General features: G+C 46.4%; 1 protein-coding gene across 3 annotated transcripts in view; it reads right to left on the bottom strand.

The window, feature by feature from the left end:
- The window catches only part of LOC146200637 (glucose dehydrogenase [FAD, quinone]-like), a 126,380-nt gene that overhangs the window by 48,203 nt on the left and 52,500 nt on the right, over positions 1 to 25,677 (bottom strand). For 2 of the 3 annotated variants that reach the window (XM_084595580.1, XM_084595582.1), the window contains exons 3-6: positions 16,818 to 17,004; positions 11,371 to 11,502; positions 7,973 to 8,097; positions 7,646 to 7,813 (exon numbers count right to left, since the gene is read on the bottom strand). In XM_084595580.1, coding sequence (XP_084451706.1) covers positions 7,646 to 7,813; positions 7,973 to 8,097; positions 11,371 to 11,502; positions 16,818 to 17,004 — 612 coding nt within the window. The remainder of the gene's footprint in view (positions 1 to 7,645; positions 7,814 to 7,972; positions 8,098 to 11,370; positions 11,503 to 16,817; positions 17,005 to 25,677) is intronic. The other variant, XM_084595581.1, reaches the window with a different exon arrangement.

Genomic DNA, 25,677 nt, shown 5'->3' with positions numbered 1-25,677 from the left:
GCAATAATAAAAGCAAAATTCCGTTCGAAGCACCGAAAATACGAGCACAGACCTATGAAGCTTCGAAGTTGCTTGAGTGAGACCGGTTTAGGAAACTCCGCCACTGCGCGCAGCATGGCCGAATCAGCGCGAATACCTTCCTTAGAGACGATGTGACCCAAAATTGTCAGCTGGCGAGCACCGAAGTGACACTTCCTAAGATTCAGTCGTAGGCCAGCGTCAGTAAGACAAACCAAAACTTACTGCAAGCGCTCTAGGTGCGTGGCGAAGTCGGTGGAAAAGGCAACAATGTCGTCCAAGTAGCAAAGGCAGATGTGCCACTTGAACTTCCGCAAGAAGTTATCCATCATCCTCTCGAGTGTAGCGGGCGCATTGCATAGACCGAAGGGCATCACATTAAATTCATAGAGGCCATCAGGTGTGACAAATGCGGTGTTCTCTCTGTAACAGGCGGCCATTGGCACTTGCCAGTATCCGCAATGTAAATCAAGAGACGAAAAGTACTCGGCACCTTGGAGGCAATCAAGAGCGTCGTCTATACGCGGAAGGGGGTAATTGTCCTTGTGAGTAATTTTGTTGAGGCGCCGGTAATCGATACAAAAGCGAAACGATCCATCTTTTTTCTTTACTAGCACCACTGGTGAGGACCAGGGGCTTTGAGATGGACGGAATACACCACGTTGTAGCATGTCCTCAACTTGCTCATTGATCACACGACGCTCTGCCGCTGACACACGATTGGGGCGCTGTCGAAAAGGCGTGTTAGAGCCGGTCTGAATGTGATGCGCGACTGTGGAAGTGCGGCTGAGAGGTGTTGGGGCGGCGTCAAACGCGAAGCGAAACGTCTGTAAAAGGGCGACAATCTGCGTCCGGTAGGCGGAAGGAACAGTGTCATCGATGGCGGTTCGGAAGAAGTCGTTTGGTAACGAATCAGGCGTCGAATCGGACTGCAGAGAATCGATGTAGTTACTACGGTAGGTCTCGGAGGCGTCTAGGTAAGAGAGAAGATTGGCTGGTTGAATAGAACCGGGAGATTCCCCACGTAGCAGAGTAATCGGGCGCGGAGACTAATTGTAGATGAGTAGCATCGTGAAGACACCATAAACATCGAGAACAGCAGACGGCAGCGGCAGGTGCTTGCGATGGATGAAAGATGTAGACGGCGTAAATAAAACACTAACGGCTGACACGGCAGAACACGATAGAGGCACAAGGGAACCAGCCTCTGGTGCTACGTCGACATCTTCAGAGATGGTAAGCTTTTGAGGACACACTGAACTGTTGTCGTCGGGCAGTGCGTCGCACAGTGCAGAAAATTCTACTTCAGCTCAGTCGCAATTGTTCACGGGGTTATTTTTAGACTAGAAGTTCCATCCGAGGATCACGTCGTGGAAGCAAGACGACAAAACTACGAACTCAACACTGTACAAAACACCTTCAGTGACGACACGTGCTGTACATGCTGCGAAAGGTGCAATCCTCTCTTCACTGGCAGTGCGGAGCGACAAACCGTCAAATGACGTCGTACCTTTTCGTAATCAATGGCAAAGTCGCTCATGAATCACAGACACTGCAGCCCCCGTATCGACCAGCGCATATACAGACAGACAATCGATAGAGATACCAATAACGTTCGTGGGAGAAATATGAGGCCTTGAGCTTCTCGCAGGGCACGCAGTTCTCGCCTCAGGAACCGCGGAACATAGTTTCCCTCGTCAGCAGGTGGTGGCCGCCGGCGCATTGGCGATAGTGGCCGGTGACGTGGAGGAGAACAATGGGTGGTATACGGACGCTGTTCGGTGGCGTACGCAAGCGAAGAGAGAGTAGAACGAAGCAGCGGTGGGGAGTAATCAGAAGACGCAGGGTCGGGAGACGCGGCCATGCGACGACGACACCGACGGGCCACGTGTCCAGCAAAACCACAGGAGTAGCAAATTGTGCGATTGTCCGAAGTACGTCAAGGGTTGTAATAGCGTGGAGTCGGAGTATGAAGCGGAGCCGTTGGAGGAAGTGGTGGGGGGCGTAGGACAGGCTGCATAGTTGGTAACGGCTCAGGCGGAGGCCGCGCAGCCTCAGCCGCGTAGGTCAAAGGGGCTGCAACAGATGGTTGGCTGTACTGCACTGGTGCTCCGATGTATGTCAAAGGAGCAACAGAAGGAGCTTCAGGATGCGTGGGAAGTGCTTCTGCGACTTGTTCGCGGACGACGTGCTGCAACTTCGGCACCAAAGGAGATGGAGCGTCAGGACGTTGGTGAACGAGTGATAGTTGACAGGCAACTTCTTCTCGAACAAACTGTTTTATTTGTGGCAGCAAGGACGACTGGTCTGCATCAGGTGTTAAAGCTGCAAGAGGCTCCTGGTGTGAGAGCGAAGAACGAGTGATGTTGCGGCGCTTGCGTAATTCATCAAAGTTTTGGCACGCATTGATAACATCGACGACGGTTGTTGGATTTCTGGCCAGAAGCATCTGGAACGCGTCATCATCAATTCCTTGCATAATGTGACCAATCTTGGCATGCTCTAGCATTGAAGCGTCCACGCGCTTGCGCAGGTCTACACCATCTTCAATATAACTGGTAATATTCTCGCCAGGAAGCTGTGCATGGCCGCTCAGGCGTTGCTAAGCACGCAGATTGCGCAATGCAGGCCGGCTGAAGATATCGGAAAAACTAGTCTTGAAAGCAGACTACGAAGTGATATCGGCCTCGTGGTTGCGGAACCACAGGTTGGCCACGTCCGTTTGATAGAATATGACATTGAATTTTCGGGCGTCGTCCCATTAGTTGTGAGTACTAACCCGCTCATATGATGCCAGCCAGTCTTCCACGTCATGGTCGCCGGTTCCACTGAATATAGGGGGATCCCGCTGGCGCAAAGCTCCAGCGCAGAAGACGGGGGAAGAGGGCCCGGTTGGGCTAGGGGTGCTAGCGCTGGTCATGACTGTTGTCGGGAGTGTGGGGCTGCGAAGCTCCAGGACGGCAGGAAATCCTCACCTTCACCAAGTGAAACGGGTTTTTACTGTGTTTTAACAAGGAATATAGCCCTGTTTAAGCTACACGGCGAACAAAACAACAACACAGCTAGCCTAGGCAAACAGCAGCGAGCTCGAGCAGCGCAGCGTCACTTCGTCGTTCTCTTCTTAGTCTTCGGCAGATCCGCTCGTATAGTTCACTACACTTCAATCAAACGCTCTTGGCACATGGAAGTTTACTATTCTTCTAGTGTGCGCCGTTGGTATCTATCGCCACGTCTCTTGGGACCCAGGAGAATCTTACTTTATTCTGTTGCGGCATTTTGTATTCTGTGTATGATGTCTCTTACCACGGGTTCCACTGCGTTTCTTGAATACAGTGCTGCAAGTGTGCTTGACTAGTTAGTGCAGAGTACACTCCCTTTGATCTCAATTATGTTTTTTTTTTTAGTTATACCAACCGCAAATATATCGCTCTAAAACTTGGTACCAAATATGGTATTTGTACTATTTCTTCACATTTTTCTTATATTACAGCCCTCCTGACATACGTCGTTATTAAAGAGCGATCTGTATAAAATTCCATGTATCTTCAATATTCATATTTTAGAGCTAGATATGGTTTTCCGAAATTGAGGTCGTTTGAAGGTTTGAAGGGAAGGCTGAAGGGAAGGTCGTTTGAAGGGAAGGCTGCACCACTGAAGCAGTGGGTTCTATCTTGGAACAATATCATGAAGGGTATCGTGGTGAACGACCTCCAATCACCCCCTTTATTCTCGCTTTCCCTCGCGGTGGAAATATTAAAGCTATAGGAAGATGACCCAGCTTCGGTAATTAACATTAACTATCTGGGAATGGCTCCAGCGTCGCGGCAGCACGAGCGCCACTGACGAGTGCGGCACTGCGCGTGAGGGAAGACGGTCTTCGACGTCGGAGAACTCGGCTCGTGCGGAAGCGCTTTCGAGGGCTCCGCTCTTGTCAGCAAAACGAGGCCTGGCGGGCACTTTTCCCGCATGCTCGTCCCTTCCGTCCTCGGAGTATTCTCTTCATGCCATAACGTGCCCGAAAACGTATCCGTAACTCTGCAGATGAGTCGGAGGGCTTAGTTTTTTACCGCGTTTTATTGCGGACAGGCGTTGTCACTTTAGCAATGAGGCTGTTGTCTCCGCATGTTATTCCTTGGTTCCCAGCACCTCGCCCCACCGTGGTCGGCAGGGCTCGGTAGCGTGTGCGATCACGAGTTGGGGACAGCGGTTTCGACAGCCAGTCACGCCTTAGCGGGGAAAACGTATTTATCCCCACATTAGAACACCACATCTGGACCCTTACTTGTGGCCAGGATGGCCCGTGAGGATCACGTTGTGTTCATACAAGGGCGACAATTACGCCTTTTTTTGTGACCGACATGCTGCTCACTTCCGAAACAAACAACGGGTGACATGTCGTTTATTGCGCCGCGGAGAGTTTTCCACCGCTCTTTCATTCCCTCCATCTTTGATGCCAGGGGTGATTACCCGCTCGCCTTTTCGTTTCGGTGAGGCTGGAAAGTGTGGGTGCTTTTTAATCGCCCTTATTCATCCTCACTTATTCGCAACGCATTCGCCTCCTGAAATAACTGCGGTATTGAGGGCTCTTTCTGAAAAGCTGCAACGCACCTGTCGTGTACTGTTGGTAGCCTCCGCTGCTTACGTTATCACGATGCTTTTCTTGAATAGAAAGCCTCGTCCAAGAATTGCAGGAACGGATAAACCGGGAAGATCAATAAGGCATTGTCGCCGCACGCGTTTTTTGCAGCAAATCCCCTGTCCTAGCTGAACCACTTGTTTGCGCTAAACCGCTTGCAAAGCGAAGAGTGGTACAGCACTCTCTCAACCGAATTACGTTCTCGCACAGATGGTTTTAACAAGTCGTCACCAAGCAAAGATGCACTTGGCCCTGTATCAATTAACGCAGGCAGTTTTGGTCAAGCTATCTTAGCCCAAAGAACGGCGTTGGCGAGTCAACAAAGCTTCCTACGCGACAAGCTATGGGCGCCGCACGGAGTTGTCTCTGTACGCCGCGCGGAGTATAAGGTCGATCAGAATTGGCTTTGGTCGTTGTCTGACCTTGTTTCATCTAGGGCGAGACGGTGACCACAGCCGTGGGGGAAATGCCCTAGTTGGTCACACCGGTGGCACCGGTGGTTCGAGCCCCAACGTATTTGAGGCGGGTCGCCCCGTTCCCATCGGGCATCTCGAGCTCTCGGCGCTATTGGCTCGTGCGGCAGTGCGTCGGCCTCCCGTTATCGCCGCTGTATGTTCTCTTCTGCGGCTGCGTGCGATGTCTGTTGCGCGTAGATGAAGGAGTCCTCAGTGCAGTCAGACAACTCCGAACCACTTGGAAGTTTCTCGTTAGCAAACTGCTGATGTTTCAGCTCTGAATGAGCTACGCGCTGAGCTGCCGTTCCACGCCATTTCAAGCCAGTTGATATTCTAATTATTGTGAGGATCCCATGCTATGAACTTATACTCTAACTTAGGTCTAATAAATGAGAAGCAAGACAGTAATTTTACGGATGAAGGGACGTTTTTAAATTTGTGTCTCACAAAACAGTTCACGTCAGCGGCGGTGGCCAATGGCGCCCCGGAATAGGGTCTGCCACTCAGCTCCACAACTATACGCACCTCACTTCCCAAATCATTTCATTGTCAATAAATGTTTTCTCCTCGTTGCGGACGGCAAACTACGCGAGGTGCAACAAGTGATTCTTTGCATACACACCGCGGATGGCGTTCAGAAATCTCCGTGATGGTTTTGAAATAGGGATTTCTCCGAAGGATTCCATGCTTGATAGCTTCAAGCATTGTACACTGTTTCTGAGCTCGAACAGGAGGTTGCCACTCAACATTTCTGAAAGCGTGTAACCTGGCCCAAGGCATCAGTAAAGCATTTTGGCAATAAGGAGGAGAGAAGATTTTAGCCGTTTTACAGTTGCTTCGCTCTGAAGAACAGGAAATTTAGGGAATGTTTCTTTTGCTCTCTGGAAGAATTGTTGTGGGCACTTGGTCCACCATTCTTATTGAAGGCGACTGTTTTCTTTGAAAACAAAAACACCATGAGAAAAAATGTTCTATGGCTATGGCGCCAGCCGTCCATCTTGAGGCCGAACAAGGGCCCGGGACAGGAAATTGCATGCAAGTATTGCTCATGTCAGCCAGATACCCTAACTTTAAACAAATAGAGCATAACTCGGAGTAGTTATTCCGCACCATGTTAATTTTCGCCTCCGCGAAAAAACAAAGCCACGAAAATACAAGGTGACAAGAAAGTTTTAAGATAGACGATAGGAAAACGCGACTGTCGATTCCGCTCGAGTGGGTCAGTCCGGAGGTGGTGTCTGGGGGAAGCAGAGGCCGAAGGGGCGTGTTCGCTTCCGCCAAAGGGTCTTATTCAAACACGTTTGCTATAACATATTGATTTAATTTGCTGTAAACCTACGCGACCTAGGGTACCTAAAAGTGCCTTAGCCTAAGCTCGACTTGAGGTCCTTATCGCAGCAAAAATGGTTAATCCTTTCTATTCTTTGTGTGCTTGCATGATGTGAAATTTTCACAAACACTTTCGACCAGACAGAAAGTGATGAAACAAATAGTTTTCTTATATTTATTACCAGTATAGCGGGACGTGTGTGCCTCTTCTGCGCTTCCTTTATTGAAGCTAAGATCGCCTAATCCCCGGCAAGTTAAATCTTTGAAATTTATATATTTCGTTATTGTATTGTAGATGGTCATTATCGTCTTACAACTACCGGCTATGTTGATTCACAAACCAACAAATTGAAATACAGTTTTTTGTTTCGTTCGATTGAAGCATAAAAGAGGCCCCATGGCTCATATAGCTCCCTTCCCTTGCATGTCATGGCTAACGCAATCAGCCGCTGTTGACCACTGTCTTGTTGAACACCATTCAGGTATGAGTTTGCTTCTGAGTTTGCTTTCTTGTTTAGTTGATTCGCACTGTTTGTTTAACACATTTTAATGCCGTTTTTTACATGTGCATCCATGCCCACAATACTTTCTATGGTATCTCCGGATAGAGCAGCGATTTGTAAAAATAAAAAATAGCGTCCAAAATTTTTGCATGGCCTAACGCAAAGAGATCCCAATTTACCCGGACGTGGTGATGCCATAAAGACTAATCATGGGTGATCGGGATCCGTTGCTTCATACAGTATACACAAATATCTGGTTTAGCACTTGCCCCCTCGGAGAATTCTGTTATATTATGGCTCACGTGTTGACGTTGTGAAGCTAATTTAAATCTGCAACCTAGATATTTTTTCCTAATCGTAAACTGATTATAGTCGTTTCATGACCAAACCCCTTCGTCGTGGTTTCGTATATATGTAGACGAACGATGGCAACGCATTTGGTCGTACTGCCTTCTTCCCTCTGTCTAGACTAATGTTAGAGCTGAGATCTAACGCTAATACCTATTATTTGTTCATAATAAATGGGCCTAAGTGATGTTCTCCTTGATAGAAGTATTATTGTACATTTTCATTTGTTTACGCGTTGTTATTTGATAAACGGCTACAGAACGGAATGCCAGAGTTAGGGTGTGGCACAAGGACTCACGTTCTACAATCAAACTGTTTTTGTACTGTCACGCGAAGCAAAAGCCGCAATCGCTTACCCCAAAGGACTTCAAATGTCCTCGAGGTCCAATGCCGGAGAGCATAAGCAGCTGGGCTGAACCGATAGCCCCTGCGGACAGAATGACTTCCCGCCTCGCACGGACACTTCGAGTTATAAGCCCGCGCTTATACTCCACTCCGACGGCAGTTTTTCCATCAAACAGGATCTGGTAAGATAACGAAGAAAATAAATGAACATTATTGAATTTGTAGGCATTATGAAGAAGTGATCTGCACCTCCGTGTCACCGGAGAGGCCAGTGCTTTGTTGACTAGCAGTATAGCAAGGAACACCAGTAAATGATCACAACAAGATGAAGAATTTACCTTAGTTACATGTGCATTGAGAACGGTATCGAGGTTTCTTCGTCGACGGACTTTACTTGTAATAAAGGACTTGCTTGAGCTCCACCGCTCGCCGTTTCTTATATTATTTTGAACCCGTGAAAAACCTGAAAATAAAAGAAGAATGCCAAGCAGGAAGCATAGCTGAAGTTCAGAATATATTTATCAATCGCCTGTTACATTCTCGCCAAGTGTATCTCAAATTTCTAGGTCGTGCTGAGGCCCACGCTCAAGCTCGCCCCTAGCTAAAAGAAACATACCTTATAGTTGACAACAGATTGCGCTATCTTAAATATTATCAAAACATGTACGTGCACGAGAAACTTCAGGTATTTTTTAGTCGCTGGCATGGATTACATATTTTAGCCTGTCTTCAAGGCACATATTCCAGTAGCCAAAATACTAAAAAGAATATGCACAGCTTGTAACTAAAGAACTTCATTAAAATATTTTTATTCGCCAAAATAGATAGAGGTGCATCTCACAGCTTCATATTTCTAGCCTTCACTGCACACATAAGAACAAACCTCGACTATGCTGCTATCATTATATCAATGAAAAAATGACAGAATTAGAAAAAACGCAGAGGTTATTCGAAACTTCGAACAATTGGGTAAAAATCCCTCTTGTTTATTAATCGCGATGAAGAATGTCACACCTCTTTATGTAGACGTGAGATCACCCGACTATACTTTGTCCACTAATTATGGCAAATCACGCATTCTGCCATCCTCTAGTGCAATTTTGAGAAACACGTAGGACCCGCCGCCAAGACAATGATCGCGTAATGCAATATTTTGCACATACTTTCAGAGGGAGAACTCTATTATTCCAGGTTTCGATTCTCGTGAGACAGTTTGACTTTGAAGCCAGAACTTGCAGTTTGTTTTAAAGTTATGGAGGCCTATTAACATAGCGTTGTCCAATTATTCTAACGACATTGATGTTTAAAATTGACCTTTGACATTAAACCATACAAAAAAGAGCACTGCAAAATCTGCATTAGAGTAATGTGAGAGCACAGATGCTGTTGATAGTTTCTGGTTGCTTCTAGTTGCTTCTAGTTACCTAATTCACTTTTTTTATTCATTTTAGTTTTTTGTAGTTTCAAATTGCGCGCCAATCCCTTTCTGTGCCCTTTTTCGCCTCTGCTTCCGGTTGCGTGACGTCAAATCCTCTACGTCACAATATTTCACTTCTTGTTTATTCATTTTAGTTTCGTACTTTCAAATTACACGCCAATGCCTTCTTATGCTATTTCCAGCTCTACTTCCGGTTGCGTGACGTCACATCCTTAACGTCACATTTCACTTCTTGTGTACCCATTTTAGTTTTCAGTCTTTTGAAATTGCGCGCCAATCCGTTCCTATGCCCTTTTCGGCTCTACTTTCGGTTGCCTGACGTGACATATTTGATGTCAGCCTAGTTGACTTCATTAATTATCTATATTAGCCTTTGGTACTTTCAAATTGCGCAGCAACTTCTTCCTGTGCCTTTTTTCGGCTCGACTTCAGGTTGCGTGACGTTGCATCTTTGACATCGCTCTAACTGAATGATTTAATTAACTATTTAGTATCTGATACATTCAAATGTGGCGCCAAGCCATTCGCTAATGAGACCATATTCACCTTTACTTTCTCATTTTTTGCCTTTCAATAATTGTCTAATTAACCTATTGACCTAATTACCTTTTCGTACACAACATTACATCTCCCTCTATCTATTTACATCAATCATTAACCTCTACATCTCAATTACTCACAACTGCTGCGGACGCGCTCAATCCCTTCCTATGCCTTTTCCGGCTCTACTTGCGGTTGCGTGACGTCACATTATCTACGCCACAATAATTCACGTCTTGTTTATTCATTTTAGTCTGGTAATTTCAAATATCGCGCCAATCCCTTTCTATGCCCTTTTTCGGCTCTACTTCCGGTTGTTTGATGTCACATTTGACATCACTTTAATTGACTGATTTATATAACAATTTTAGTATTTGATACATTCAAATTCGGTGCCAAGCCATTCGCTAATGAGACCACTTTCGCTTTTACTGTTACATTGTTTGCCAGTTAATAATTACCTAAATAACTAATTGGCCTAATTATTTTTTCGCAACAAGTTACATCACTTTCTATCGATTGACACCACTCTTCAAACTCTGACTTCTTAATTACTCACAACTGCTGCAGACACAATTTTGCGTGTTTTGCCTGTAATAATTACCTAATTGCCTTATTGGCCTAATTATTTTTTCGAACGCAACATTACGTCACCTTCTATCGATTGACAGCACTCATTAACCTCTGAATTACTCAACTGCTGCGGACAACTTTTACATTTTTTGCCTCTAATTAATTACATAAATTACTTATTGCCATAATTATCCTTTCGGCAGCACCATTACGGCAGCTTCTATTGATTGACACCACTCAATACCCTCTATCACTTCTAAATGACTCGCAACAGCTGCGGACCCAATTTTGCGGACTCGCTCTGCAGACACGGTCTGCGGACACGGTCTGTGGACAGAAATCTGGGAACACAGCGAAGTAACGCTTTCGGGTTAAAAGAGTAACCAAGGTGAAACGAGCTCTCACTCTGCATCTAGTTTTGGAAGCTTTAAATTTTAATAATTTTTGAAACCCTTCCACTCAGCAGAAGAATATAGGCTGATGACTATAACGAGTTACTCGTTATATTTGAGACTGCATATTTGGAACACTCGGCAATTTAATTTGTTGTGACCAGTTTATCGATATTTGCCACCCCATACATTGAGTAACGATAATACGTTTCTCCCTTCATTGTTGGAAGGGAAATAAGGTTTGCAGTATTCCCAAATAAAATTAAATAGAAATAAAATTTCACAAATTTAAAGCATAAAAACTTCCTGGTTATATTTTTCTGAGTTTAGAAGTTTGTATGCACCGTTTACCACAAAATCTATTTCTTGCTGGCGCATCTGTCTTTAGTGCCGGGTGATATGTTTACTTATCATCCCATACACTCCATAGTTTCTTTTAATTTCAGACCAATTTAGTGCTGTCTGTTGAAATTTACAAATAAATATATTCGCGCCACATCTCCGCCCCACTCGACCTTCAGTGGTTGCCTTTCAAGGCTCCTGTACATCTTTTTTTTTGTATAAGAAGAAAATTCATTCTCGTCACTTTATATGCTTACAACCACTTTGCGTGACCGTTCTATGCCATGTGCAAACAACAGCAGATGAAGGATTCCAATGCTTGTTACCACAGTTGTTTGTAGCCTCTTGGTGCTGTGTCCTGATACCCCTTTCCGTGGCCAATGGTCATGATGGCACAACACAGAAGGCATGGAGATTACGCGTGCTACGTGGAAGGAGTTGGATTACTCACTTGTTTGATTTGGACCATTGTAATCATCATTGCTGTAGCCGAGCTCTCGTCCAGCCTCTAAAAAAACGTCACTGGCTTTCGTATGCGATGATGGAAACGTAACCGGCACTTCACCGTTAACTCCGCGATACCCTGAAAGTTAAGTGAATAACCCACGTAGCATCAATAGTATGCACAAAAGCATGAAATATGGTCTTTTAGAATGCCTGAATGCTCGTCATTACAGTTAGTGTTCATCATGACATATAAATACGTATATATATTGGGTTATTTTCTGAATATTTAGCTTTTTTCTTGAATGCAGTGAGAATTACGTCTACTATTATCTGAAGCAGGTTTATATAGGAATGAGCACAGTTTCTATATCGTAGTACACAGTTTCTGGACGTAAATTTCAAATATTTGAACCTACTGTTTGCTTTTAAGGGTCAAAATAGCGCTGACACATTGAAGGCTGTCAACATTCATAGCCTTGTTAAATATCCTTAAAGAGTACTGTATAACGAGAGAATGAAGATGGCTAGATTACATCTCATGTATCCATACAAAATAAAAACGTCCCTTGTGGATTCCTTCATGTCAGTGGCTTTTGGCCCCTGCTTATATATTCTGCAAATCAATCATTGAAACTAAGACACGAGCACCATCTACCATGACGCTGGGAAAAATTTGAGTACATTCACATCGCAAGGTCAGGGACAAGTATGTTGTAGGCTGTATCGCACTACGCGTATTGATTGAAGCTGTAGTGAATATTCATAACGACCTGGATCGGACACTTAACCGGTGTCGTCGGGCTCTGGAGTCAAAGTGTGTGGACAATCCATCAGTTACCGGTGTAACTTGCAACTCGAGCGGTCTTATAATTTATAAGCCTATGCCAATGCACGTGCCATCGATAGGGTGAGAAGAAGCCCCATTTTAAGTATGACCAATAAACATAAATATAACTTGGCGCAGTTAAATAACTTGTGTCAAATATTTATGCTTCCCTGAAGTAATGCTTCTCTATCATTATTACCGGAGCCATGCCCACCCCTACCGCGCAAGCAGGTATCACGCTGCCAAGGCCCGAGCCTACGGGCTAATTGAGCACGAGGAAAAGTTGCGGATGAAGACCGCGATTTGCAATGGGCAAGGCCATCGCTACAGGTGCCATGATTATCAGTTACAGATGAGCTAGGATCCCTTCCATATCTTGAGCAATTCGTGAATTGCTCAAAGCTATTTTGGAGCCTATGCATTTATTGCTCACTCGCTGTACACGCCAGGGGCGAGAGACAAAATGAACACTAGCAACCAGATCTGCTTCTTTTGGGGCCATCCGGCTCCTTATAAGGAAGCACAAAATCCTTTCTGCGCTCACCATTTCGAAAAGTTCGATATGTATTGCTTCCACCCACCTCATCCCCCGCGACATCAAACAGCGGTACGTGCTTCACGGTGGGATGTCTCCAGTTGACCCTTTCGTCACTGAGCGACTCAGAATGGACTTAGTTCGGTAGTTTGCCTCAAACATCGCCTAGTCTCAAGGCATGTAGGCACTACTTCTCTAACCGAGGGTGCTCTGCTTCTGAGGTGGTATGAGTTTGTTGTGCTCATGTCTTTATGAGCCACTTTGGCCCTGACAATATTTATTCCGAATCTTCATGTTATGGCCCTCTTTCGCTTCCCGAAGTGCAATTTAGTCAAGCGGAGCCATGTCGGGATAGATGGTAACGACAGAGCCTACGTATATGCTACGCAAACTTGAAAGAACGAGATAAAGAAAATACATATGCCCTACTAAGATTGCAAAGTCTGATAAATAAATGACAAAGTAAAGGAGGTAAGGAAGGAAAATAGCCGTGCAGGACAAACACATTATAAGAGAATAGAGGCCATAAACACAACAGGAGCATTTGAGCGAAATTATTTTGTGTCGTCTTCGTATTGAACGTATGATCAACACGCGCACCTTTTACTGTCAATAAAGTAAAACCTTCAGCAAAAACTCCGCAGTTGACATTACAGTGGACCATATCTTGATCTCGTGCGCATAACGCGAGCACTTAAAACAACAACAACAAAAAACTTTACATCCTTCTACAACGAAATCACCTAAAACATCCCTGCGCAATCCTAAGAGACAACCACTTAGCTGATAAACGTTTCAATTCTCATTAAACAAGCTCAATGCAGATAGGCACATCATGACCTCATTTACCTATTTGGCAAATAACATCACACATCACTTTAGCGAAGCGAGTCACGTTTCGGTTAGTATTTCTTTTTTGTCCCTCTCTCTCCGATACGTTCCCATAGGTCGGCTCTAGTACAGCAGAGAGCATAATGTCATGAATCCTCCAGGCCCTCTGCTACCTGTTTATTATACGATCGGCTTCCGTCGAAGTTCAGACAGCTGAACTAAACCACCACGAGTTGCCCTAAAGTCGATATTTTAGCTAGATAATAGAGAATTTCGGAAGAAAGCAGCACACACTATACAGGACACACCACAGGCGCTGACTAGCAATTTTCTGTTCTATCAGCATCAGTTCTCACCTTTCTGATGACTTGCAGCAGACCATTTTACTACGAATGCTGGATTATTACATACTATGAATTAGCATTCTAAATATTCTTAATAACTGAGCTTGCTTGTTAATTTAAAACAAGCATTTGTTAGTAAGCGGGGAAGTTTAATTTTGTGTAGTGGATACGCGATGGTTTATGAGGACATTCACAAAATGCAGCCACGTTTACATGTGCTGTACACGTGAAACCTGCACGAGACAAATGTGTACGGTATAAAATAGTTCATCGCAGTCAATTCATTGAACCGCCCAAAACGGGCCGAAACAACACTTCTACGAAACCGAACAGCAATGAAGAGATAAAATCCGAAATCGCTAGCCGAAGGACCTCATTCACCAATTTATCGGCATGTTTGGTTTTCTGTCGTTATTCAGTTCACGACTTTGCACGTTAAACAGAGACAGCTGCGCCGTGAACCGCAGCTCAAACTTCGGTCAGGCATTAAAGGGACTATGAAATGCCGAAAATGAGGTAAAGCAAATCGGTCGAGAAATAGGTACTCTCTCACAAGTTTCAGCCAGCTTATGAACACCGGAGATATCGACGATTACAAATGGCGCTCCTCCTCTCCCTCTTCAACTCAACACTCCGAGAAACAAAAATAAATTGAAGAAAACAGCTCCGGAACTCCGCGCCGCCCATGAAGCGTCATCGGGTGACGCTCGGTTCGCAGACTTCCAATTGTCGCGCCTGTTTTTCCGAGCGCTGCCCAAGCATTCATCAGTCTGTCTTTCCCTTACCATGTGCGTTTGCATAGCTTTAAATCTTGTCTCTTGTCTTCCTGGCCACTGCTTTCTTCACTTCCTTGACCTCTCAGAATTCTGTGTGGCAGCAGCCCGAACGACCCGGGTCGTTCGCGACCGCGTTACTGCAGGTGGGCAGGTTGTTGTTCACACACACCGGCGACCGCCGTGGCGAAGCACTTCCCTTCGTATTCAGTACCATTCCATACAAATTAGTGCGCGGAGTCGACGCTATAGCAACGATTCTGCATGGATGCTGGCAGACGAGTGTGCGAGTTGCACGCGTTCAAACATGTCGTCGTCGTTTTTAGCGAGGAGCGCTTTCATGATGGTTGGAATGAGGCATCTCTGCTGGTGCATAACGAATGGAATGTACACGTATCATCGGTGAGAGCACGAAGTTTGGAAATCGGACTACAGCTAGGTGAACACGAAATATTCGTCCGCGAATCTTAGGAATTGAGATTTAAAAAAAATGTAGTCTAGTCTAGAGGTTTTTTTTTTAAGTCCTTTCGGAAATCGTTTAAGAAGTGCCAATGCGTAACGTGCACGCATGTTTTATCTCATGTGTACGCATCGTCCGAGTCAGACTCGACGGCACAAAACATCAGCAAAGCAGCTTGGAACATGCGGTTCCGCAGCGCAGGTTGTCAACAATTTCCGCAGCTACACGCAAGAACCGCGCATAGCAACACGCGAGCGGTTACTTTAGAGAGGCCGCGGAAATGGCGATCCCAAAACGCCGTCCGCCGTGGCCGAACAACCAAGGCCTGGCGACAACCAGGGAGAAACTCACGACCGGAGTGTTGTCGGCCGCAGCGCTCGCGGACGGCATCTCTGCGGTAACCTGGCGGCATCCGTTACTTCCCTTAACCGGTGGGAATTTGTGTACTATCGCGATGCAGCAAAGGGCAGACCTTTTTTGACGCACGTTCCATTTAACTATCAGCACGCCGCACAAATGATCGATGCTGAAAAGACACGAGACTACAGCTGGGTACACGAAGGTAGAAGCTGCGTATTTTATGTGCTGCTCCTAAAATATGATCTGAAGTAGAAGAGTATAATCGGTAAGGTGTTGAATCGTACCAGCTCGTGCTCTTTCCGCACTCTTGCGCTGACGTGCGTTTTCAGTCATACGCCACCACCTGCCCGGTTAGCATTGAGAACCGAAGCGCCAAGCTCAAGGGTTCACGCATGTTGTGGATGCAGCACTCGAGCAGACGACTTTCGCAGCACCGAAAGTATGTCCGTGACGTAGTGGCCACCGCGGTTGCAGCCAATTGCAGCCTTTCGTGGCCTGCCATTCTCGGTATTGGGACGGAGTATACTCAGGGCAGAATAGGTTCTACTTTCACCGCCACGCGGGATCTGAGTAGCCTGCGAGTTTCAAAAAATGCAGTTTTAAAAAATTATTATTAAATCACCGCCTTTGTTGCAAGGAGTTGTACTTTGGGGGAACACTCGGAAGAATTCGTTCTACACATTCAAAACGTTTATCAGTGACTTTTCAAGCCATTTCTTAGTCCCTCTAAGGGAGACTGCGGAACCTGCTTAGGCTTGTGGCTGGTCACAGCGTCGTCCATGGAGTTTAGTTTTATGTGGTCAAATAATTCTTTTGTGTATACATCGAAAGCTTGCACTTGAGTCAAAAATAGTCTATTTGCGGCCAGATTTCATTCAGCACGCAAAACGGTTTTGCTTGCCTGGGAACATGCATCTCGTGAACGTTTGCGACACGTTGTAATCTCAAGATTACATGACCGATTCTTGTGTCTATAGAAAAAAAAACGCTATGAGCGGGAGGACGCATCTCACTCCTATGCGATTTTCCATTCGATGTGTGGTCTAAGTGTGGTGCAACCTTTTCTTTACTCCTATCCCTCTCCAAACCATTTTTATACCTGTAGTAATTTCATCATACTGGGAGGAAAGAACTACAGAAAAAGCCACAGACCTTCATGTTTCAAGATTTATACACATTCTCTTGCAATAGAAAGGCTAAATATTTTAGACAATGAAGAAAGTTTCTACTAACGTGACATCCTCCTAAGCACCGTATATTATAGTAGACTGCGCAGACAGGATCAGCGAACAGTTTTGTCAAAAAAACAAGAGTGGCCTTACCATTGTTTATACCCAAGAAAGAGGTTTCGATCGCCTTGAAATCAGGAAGCACGTCCTTGAATGACCAATTCGTTGCACCAAACTCCGATGCCCAGCGGTCGTAGTCTCGACGGTTACCTCGAGAGTAGATCATGTGGTTGATCGAGCTGGAGCCTCCGAGCGCTTTCCCACGAGGAAACCGGTTTCGCTGTGATAGATTTTAATACAGTTATTGCTTGCCAGATAAAACATACATGTTTCGCAGTGGCTTAAAAACCGCGTAGAATGCACCAGAAACATGACGCCAATTAATCAAATTTCATTGTTTACATCACCTTTTAGATGCCTTCATAGAACATTGGAAAATAATTTAGAAGAGAAAAGAGAACAGCCTGGTAAGGTTGAGATAGACGACAAATATTTGTGGGCCACTTAAGCTACGCCTTTCCTACACGACATTATTATTGGTTTTCGTCTGTCAGCGCCCTTTGTGGATCCTCATTTAATTATATGCACTTTGCTGTGAATCTTTCTCAGTTCAATAAAGAGTCTTTGAAAGAGCATCCAGAAAGTAGCTGGAAAATATGCGCATTCAATAAAGAAACGCCACTGTGCCTGCACATTGTGTACATGCCCTTTGAATTCACTCGACAATTTATAAGATATTTTTCTGAATACCCGCTTTCGAGCCTCGTGCCGACGTGCTTAATGGCGTACGCCTTTGATCCCGCACTGTACACTGCATAATAATAGTCTTGCACAATATTTTCACGTAGTGGTGACAAGGCTGTACACCAAAAGAAGATACAGGCGAGATGGTACTGAAATTAACTCTTCATTGGGATGACTTGCGCCCGCACAATATCTAGGCAACTCGGCTGCGGCGACAGCAACAAACGTGCTCGTCGATCGTCGAACTACAAATTCCTGCCACACACATCAACGCTCAATTTAAAGGCGGCTCAGAACAATCTAGATAACATCGCTGTCACTAGTACAAGCTGGAACATTGTATAAAGATACGCGAGTGTCCGGAATCTTCGAGACAGACCTCGGCGCATCTTGCGCGACAAAGGAAATGATAAAGGTGCTTCTCGCGACATCGAGCACTACAAAGATTACAGAACTGATACGCATGCCAGAATGAGAGTGATAAGGCTGCATGCCGGCGGATGCTGAAAACAACAAATACAGTTTTGAAGGTTTCGCGGCAAGAATGTCGCGGGCTCTTTCGTTATACCCGAACGGCAGTCCAGAAGGACAGGGTAAACGACGGGGTCGGGGCGCTGAGGCGCAGGAGGCAGATAACAGGCGCTTGACCAGGCAAAGCAGCGGTGGCCCAAGAACCACGCGCCCTCCGCACGATCTTCGTCTTCTTCTCTTTCACAACTGACTCGGCACGGGTGACCCTACTCCTCCTCCTGAAAGGCGCATCGTCCCGATGCTCGCTCCGGCGTAATTGAAACGTTAAAGCGAACAGACGCAGAGTCAGAACACGTAGTCCTAGCGTACACAGTAAGTTTGAGGCGAACCACATGCACCACTTCAGAATTAAGGAGCCGGCGAGATGTGCTCGGAACAATCGGACGCACCGCGTAATTCACGTCGCTTATACGGCGAACGACCTCGTATGCGCCAAAGTAACGTTTTAGGAGCTTTTCGCGGAGACCACGACGGCGAACGGGAGTCGACGCCCAAACTCTATCACCAGGTTTGAAATGAACCTCACAATGCCGGAGGTTGTACCTGCGTGCATCGACGCGCTGGCGGTCTTGGATGCGAGTCGTGCCAACTGTCGTGCTTCTGCGTGCTGGGGTATCAGTTGGACATTGTCGTAAGAGTAGACCTCAGTCTCATGGGGAATGCGTGCTTCAGCAATAAACCCTGCAGTTGCGAGTTAGCGCTTGTTCGTGTCGTCCTTCTGTCCTTCGTGTACTTTTTCGCGATATTTTCCCATCACGAACGTTAACCAACTCGCCCAACTTTCGGCATTACTCATGGGGAAGCATAGTAATCACCTCTCGGCCATGCACCAGGCGGAACGGCGAAAACCCGGTTGCTTTCTGAGTTGCACTGTTATAAGTGAAAGTTGCGTAGGAAAGAATGTCGTGCCATGTACGGTGCTCTACGTCCACATACAAAGATATCATGTCGGCCATAGTTTTACTAGGGCGCTCGGTGATCCCGTTCGTTTGGGGGTGGTATGCAGTAGTTCTGCGGTGGTGAGTGTTGCTTAATCGCAAGGTCTCTGCCATTAGCTGGGACACGAACGCGTCCTCGTGATCAGTGATCAAGACTTCAGGAGCACCGGGACAGAGTACGATGGAGTCGACAAAAAACTTCGGTACATCAGCCGCTGTTGCAGAAGGCGAAGCTCGCGATTCAGTATACCGCGTGAGGTAATCCGTGACAACAGCAATCCAGCGCTGTCCCTAGTTGGACATAGGAAAAGGTCCGAAGAGGTCCATGCCTACTTGCCTGAATGAAGTCATAGGCTGCTCGACGGGTGAAGATGTCCTGCGGGTTGTACGGGCGGAGTCTTACGTCTTTGACATTCGCAAGAGATTCTGGTATAGTGACGAATAGTCTTAGCAAGTTGAGGCTAGTAATACATGAAACGAATTCGTGCGAGTGTTCGGCTGTATCCCAAATGTACGGCTGTTGGGTCGTCAGCCGGAACAACCAGTAGCCAAGACCTTGCACTAGCTGCGAAGTTCTTTTTATATAGCACCTTGTTGCAAAGCCGGGTAGAACGCGCAAGAAGACTCCTGGAATGGTGTCTTCTTGACCTTCCATATGGGCGGATAACTTCACACAGTTCAGTGTCCTGTCGTTGTCGCGCTGCCATATCGACCGTTTTTATGGCGCCTAAAAGCGTCTTCATATTCGTCGTCTTGACCGTCATATGCTGATTTTATAGGGGCTCTCGAGAGGCAATCGGCATCTGTGTACCTGCTGCCGGACTTATAAAGTACTGTAGCATCGAATTCTTGCAACCGAAGGGCCCACCGTCCAAGTCGCCCTGAATGGTCTCTGAGAGTACTGAGCCAACATAGATAGTTATGGTCAGTAACCATCTGAAATGGGTGTCCGTATAAGTAGGGTCTGAACTTATTATTGGCACAAACTACCGTGAGGCATTCTTTTTCAGTTGTCGAGTAGTTAGTCTCTGCCTTCGATAATGTTTGACTTGCGTAAGCGATTACACGCTCGGTCTCGTTCTGTTTTTGAATGAGCACGGCTCCGAGGCCCTTACTTTTGGTGTCTGTTTGAACTTCAGTCTCGGTGTGCTGGCCAAAGTACCCGAGTACAGGGGAGGTCTGTAAGCTTTGTTTAAAGCGGTCGAATGCACGCTGCTGTTCATCCGACCACTGGAAGGCGACGTTCTCCTTCGTGAGATGAGTAAGTGGTGCAGCGGCATGAGGAAGATTGGGAACAAAGCGCCTATAGTAGGCGCAAAGGCCCAGAAACCTTCGCATGGCGTTCTTGTCCGATGGTGTGCGGAAGGAGGCGACGACGGCTGTTTTATCGGGATCTGGACGGACACCTCACTAATCACGACGTGGCGAAGAAATTTTAGTTGATCGCAAGCGAATGTGCACTTTGTTGGCTTCAAATTGAGGCCTGCGCTCCTTATAGCGTGTAACACTGCTTTCAGGCGAAGAAGGTGATCGGAGAACATGTTTTAGAAGATTACAACATCGTCAAGGTGGACCAGACAAATTTGCCACTTCAGTCCGGCCAAGACGGTGTTCATAACGCGCTGAAAGGTTGTTGGGGCGGTACAGAGGCCGAACGGCATCACTTTAAATTCATACAGACCATCCGGGGTGATAAAAGCAGTCTTCTATCGGTCGCGATCATCAACTTCGATTTGCCAGCAACCACAAGATCGATGGATGAAAATTTACGGGTGTGCCGTAGATGATCACGTTCGTCATCAATGCGAAGAAAAGGATAAACATTCTTCTTGGTGACGTTGTTGAGGCAACGATAGTCAACACAGAATCAGAGTGCCATCCTTTTTCTTTACAAGTACCACTGGAGCTGTCCATGGGCTATGCTAGGGTTGGATTATATCGTCGACCAGCATTTCTTGCACTTGGTTCTGATAACTTCGAGTTGTTTGCAAGAAACCCGGTGCGCGACTGAAGAACAGGGTGAGCAGCGTCATCAGTAATTATTGTGTGTTTGGTAATGGTCATCTGGCGAACTCCGAATGACATGGAGAAGCAGTCTTGAAATTCCGCAGAGTTATCAGTTCGGCTCTCTCTCTCACACAGAGAGATTTGGTGCAATGCTTACACCCAAAGGTGCACCGTTCTGCTGCGAAAAGAAGGGAGAGAAGTACCTTCTGGCAGGGCAACAACTTGAATAGGGCGGTAATACTCTCGATGGTACCAAGAGCCGTGCCTTTCGTAAGGTGCTGTGGAGTGCCGCGAAAGTTAGGGACAAGGACGTGTGCGCAGCCAGTATCCAGCTGCGCGAGACCTGGAGCAACGCCAACCAGGGGACAGGCTTTCCCGCCGATTACTGCGAAGGGGAGAATCGCACCTGCGGGGTGGTGGCGAGCTAAGGTCGCGACGTGAAGACCGGTCGGGTGGTGGTGAACGGCGCATATATTCCGCGATGTCGCGGGGCTGCTCGCCGAACTCTGGGTGGGAAGCATTCCGCTGGAAGCCGCGAAGACCGAGCTCGCGATGAGGGCAGTGACAGTAGACGTGGCCTGCCTCTCTGCAGTGGAAGCATAGCGGGCGTTGGTCGGGTATCCTCCACGCGTCGGCCTTGTTCATCCAGTGGCGCTGCGGACGAAGATCGTACGCAGGGATACGCGGTTATGATGGCAAGTACTAACAGCGAACAAGCATCGGTGGTGGCTGCTGCGGCGGTGGGCAACTAGCGACGAACACGTATGTCTCGACGGGCTGAGCAGGTGAAGAAGCAACGGAGCACTGTGAATAAATGGTATGTTGTACTACTTTGCGGACAGCGTTCGTGAGGGCGCATGATGCCGTACCATCAGCAGGCGGAAGCAGCTGCCGTATCTCCTCTCGTACAACTTCGCGGATGATCTCGCGAAAGTTTGCAGTGTTGAGGGAATCGACCGAAAAGCGAGCAGCTGAAAGTTTCGAAATGCTGGGACCTCAAGCAAGGCCGGTGTCTCCAGCAAGGCGACGATAATGATCCGCTCACTTTACCAAGGCTTGTTTTATGTTCGTCGCCTCTGTCACAATCTGTGCCACTCTAGTGGGTGGATCTCAAATCAGCCTGCCGAAAATGTCACTCTTGACGCCCCGCATGAATGCGCGCACCTTTTTTTCGTCGGTGACTACGGGGGTGGCCCGGGCGCTAAGTCGTAAGTCGTCTTGAACAATACTTGTCACTGTTTCATCAGGTCATTGCACTCTGGTTTGCAGAAAGTCTTCTGCTCATTGTCGCGAAGATTGATTGACGAACATCTTTCGCAGCTGTTCCTTACAGACGTCCCATGATGTAAGGGAGACCTCGTGGTTTTCAAACCAGTGCCATGCAGTACTGTCCAAGCAAAAATGCAAATTCTGTAGACAGTTTTCGGCATTCCAGCCACAGTGTGCGGTCCACACGTTCGTACTGTTCCAGCCAGTCCTCTACATCTTCGGAGGTATCACCTTGGAACGCGGCAGCCGTGCGAGGAGTCGTCGGTAGATGTACCACGGACGGTGCGAGAAACGAATCCGTCTGCTGACATTGGGTCATGGTACGCCGGGCCATAGTAAGTCGTGGAAAACCGGATTTCGGCAACAGACCAAATTCGGGACCAAGCCCTTGAAATCGCCAGCTGGCATGTATCTCGACCTCCTCGTCGAAGGAGCGGCAGCTGAGACTTAGGGTTGGACTCAGATTAGCGGGGGTTGAGGGGCTGTGCTTTTACCCCGCATCTCCGCCAGAATGTCACGGGCTCTTTCGTTACCCGGACGGCAGTCCAGAAGGACAGAGTCAAGGCCATGATCGGGGCGCTGAGATGCAAGAGGCAGAGAACAGGCTCTGAGCAGGCAAAGCAGCAGCGGCCCAGAGCCACGCGCACTCCACACGATCTTCGTCTTTAACCCTTTCACAACTGACTCGGTTAGCACGGGTGAAACTATCAAAGGTAATTTATGCACCAGGGAGGTATGTTGCACAAAAACCAGAGAATGTAAAATATAGATACTTATTCACCATAGGGTACATTGAGGTAAGGCCACATTTTTCTATTATTTCAAGCCATTATAGCCCGATTTCGCTCACAAATGAAACATAAGTGGGACGCTGAATCTTCGAATTAAGCATTGAGCGCGCCTATAGACTACGCATGGTGTTTTAAATCTGCGAAAAATTTAAGAATTGATTTTGTCATGCTATTTAGGTTTTAAAAATTGGTATTAATGTTACATCAGTAGACATGCAACACACAGGTTAGTTGCGAGCGCTTTCACTAGGCGCCCCTCAAACACTCTTAGTACCTTCGAGACGGGCAAGAAACTTCCATACAAGCCCATTGTCTGCTAATTAAGAAGCTAGCGCCAATTCATTTCATAGTGGCTGAACTTTAGTCTTGTAAAAACAACTTCGTGTTCGATCGCGGTTCGAACAACTCGCGAAAATGAGAGCTTCCCAGTGCAGACTGTTTTAAAAACCCGGCCTCCACCGCATCTTATAGTGTCGGATGCGGGAACAGGGCGTCATTCCTTGAAAAGCACTAATTTTCTTCATTCGCCAGGCGCGTTGAAATAGCTGAAACCAAAACTAGCCAGAGTTTCCTACCCTTGTTTACAACATTTCGTGATCGATGCGCTGGGTGCCCACCTGGTGTCCTAAGGAGTAAGGATGTGAACACACAATGCAACATTTTTGTAGCATAATTGCTTCTGCTTCCTGAAATACGCCCGTCAGAGATTCGTCATCACGAGTTGTGGCTTCATGTTGACCTCTTTCCTTTTGTTAGCCCTAATGGAATGCGGATGCCCGAAATGTCTTTGAGAGATCAAGTGGTTGGTACGTCATGAAGCGATCAACCGAGCAACCCCAATATCGCCGAGTGCGTCTGTGAGAGTGGCGGCTCTCCGCGGAATGAGAGGCATATATGTGTTCGTTCTGATATACAAGGTTGGAAATGGCAGACTAACCGTCAAGCTTGCTTTGTGGGTACCTGAGCCGCGCTGTTAGGAAAGGGAGGAAAGTGCAATTGAAAGCGGAAAGAGAGAAAGCGGTGCCGTAGTGGAGTGCTCCGGAATAATTTCGGCCACATGGAGATATTTAACGTGCACTGACATCGCACAGCACAAGGACGCCTCTTCGTTTCACCTCCATCGAAAGGCAACTGCCGGAAGTCGGAATCGAACTCGGGTACACCGGTACCGTAGTCAGGCATCTTAACTACTGCCCCACTGCGGTGGAGCATGGAGCAGGGACATTCGAACGCCGTTCAACAAAGCGTCCAAAAGAGAAACGGTGGTGCGAGCGCGTGAGTCAGAGGTTAAAGAAGAGTTATCACTACCAGTACTTTTTTTTTTCTGTGGATTTGCATTACTGGGTGGTTTCTACTAGATAGCTCCATTAGCCCGCATTATTTGATGGCAGAAGTGGGATTCGAGCCCACAACTGGAACAATATGGGGCCGAAATTGCGATTACCAAGTGAATATACTAAAGATATTGCAAGGGTATATTTTTATTATATATTTTTTTTTCCTTTAGCGGAAACGTAGTATGTGACAGTTCTATGCATGCAATACCTCACTACCTCAACTACCACAAGTAGGAGAGTATACCCCACCTCAATTTTCTCCATAAGCTTTATTGCTGTGTTGTGTTGTGCTGTGTTGGGTTTTCTGGCGCATAAGCAACTAAGGCTATCATGCGCCATGAGCAAGGGTAATTTGTTTTTACAAAAGGGGGAAAACAGGTGTATTTAAACTAGAGTTTGCTTAGAAGATCACCTTTTAGGAAACGGGTTGCTTTGGTTTTTATGGCGCATTAGCTGCTAACGCAATGATGTGGAAATCATGATGTTGTTTTACTGATGCACACTTGATTTATTCTATATTAGTGTAAAACATTTGCTTCCCTTAGAAAACTGAAAACGCACTTCAAATCTACAAGTCTATCTTCGCCTAAAATCAGTTTTGGGTGAAAAGGAATATGTTTTTTGTAAAATGGGGTAAAATATTTGTTTCTTAGTGTTTCAAGACCTGTGCATAAATAAGAATAAAACGTGGTTATAATTAGTTGTTCTCCAGATTCTTCGCATTGAGTTTTATCTTTTTTTGTCAGGAGAAACTTATGTTCAGGTGTGTGTGTCCAATGCGGAGGCGGCATAGTATTACTTCTATGATTCCGGCACGACATCCATTCTCCCAAACTGGCTTAACTAAGAATAAAACGTGGTTAATAATTAGTTGTTCTCCACATTCTTCGCATTGAGTTTTATCTTTTTTTGTCAGGAGAAACTTATGTTTAGGTGTGTGTGTCCAATGCGGAGGCGGCATAGTATTACTTCTATGAAACGTTCCTGATGCCGGCACGACATCCATTCTCCCAAACTGGCTTAACTAAGAATAAAACGTGGTTAATAATTAGTTGTTCTCCACATTCTTCGCATTGAGTTTTATCTTTTTTTGTCAGGAGAAACTTATGTTCAGGTGTGTGTGTCCAATGCGGAGGCGGCATAGTATTACTTCTATGAAACGTTCCTGATGCCGGCACGACATTCATTCTCCCAAACTGGCTTTACTATACCCGGCGTCAACTTTTCTTGGCACCGCTGGGAAGGCTGCGAGGCCGAAACGCATTGTGTCCCTGAGCGGGTGAATATAGTTCGCAAGTTGAAATTAGTGTTTAGCCTTGAAGAAACTAGAAATCAT

This window comes from Amblyomma maculatum, chromosome 2, assembly GCF_055883805.1.
Source record: "Amblyomma maculatum isolate TAMU_Amacu chromosome 2, ASM5588380v1, whole genome shotgun sequence".
NCBI classification, from domain to species: Eukaryota; Metazoa; Arthropoda; class Arachnida; order Ixodida; family Ixodidae; genus Amblyomma; species Amblyomma maculatum.
Note: the sequence above shows the minus strand (reverse complement) of the source record. Positions and strands in the feature narration are given on the sequence as shown.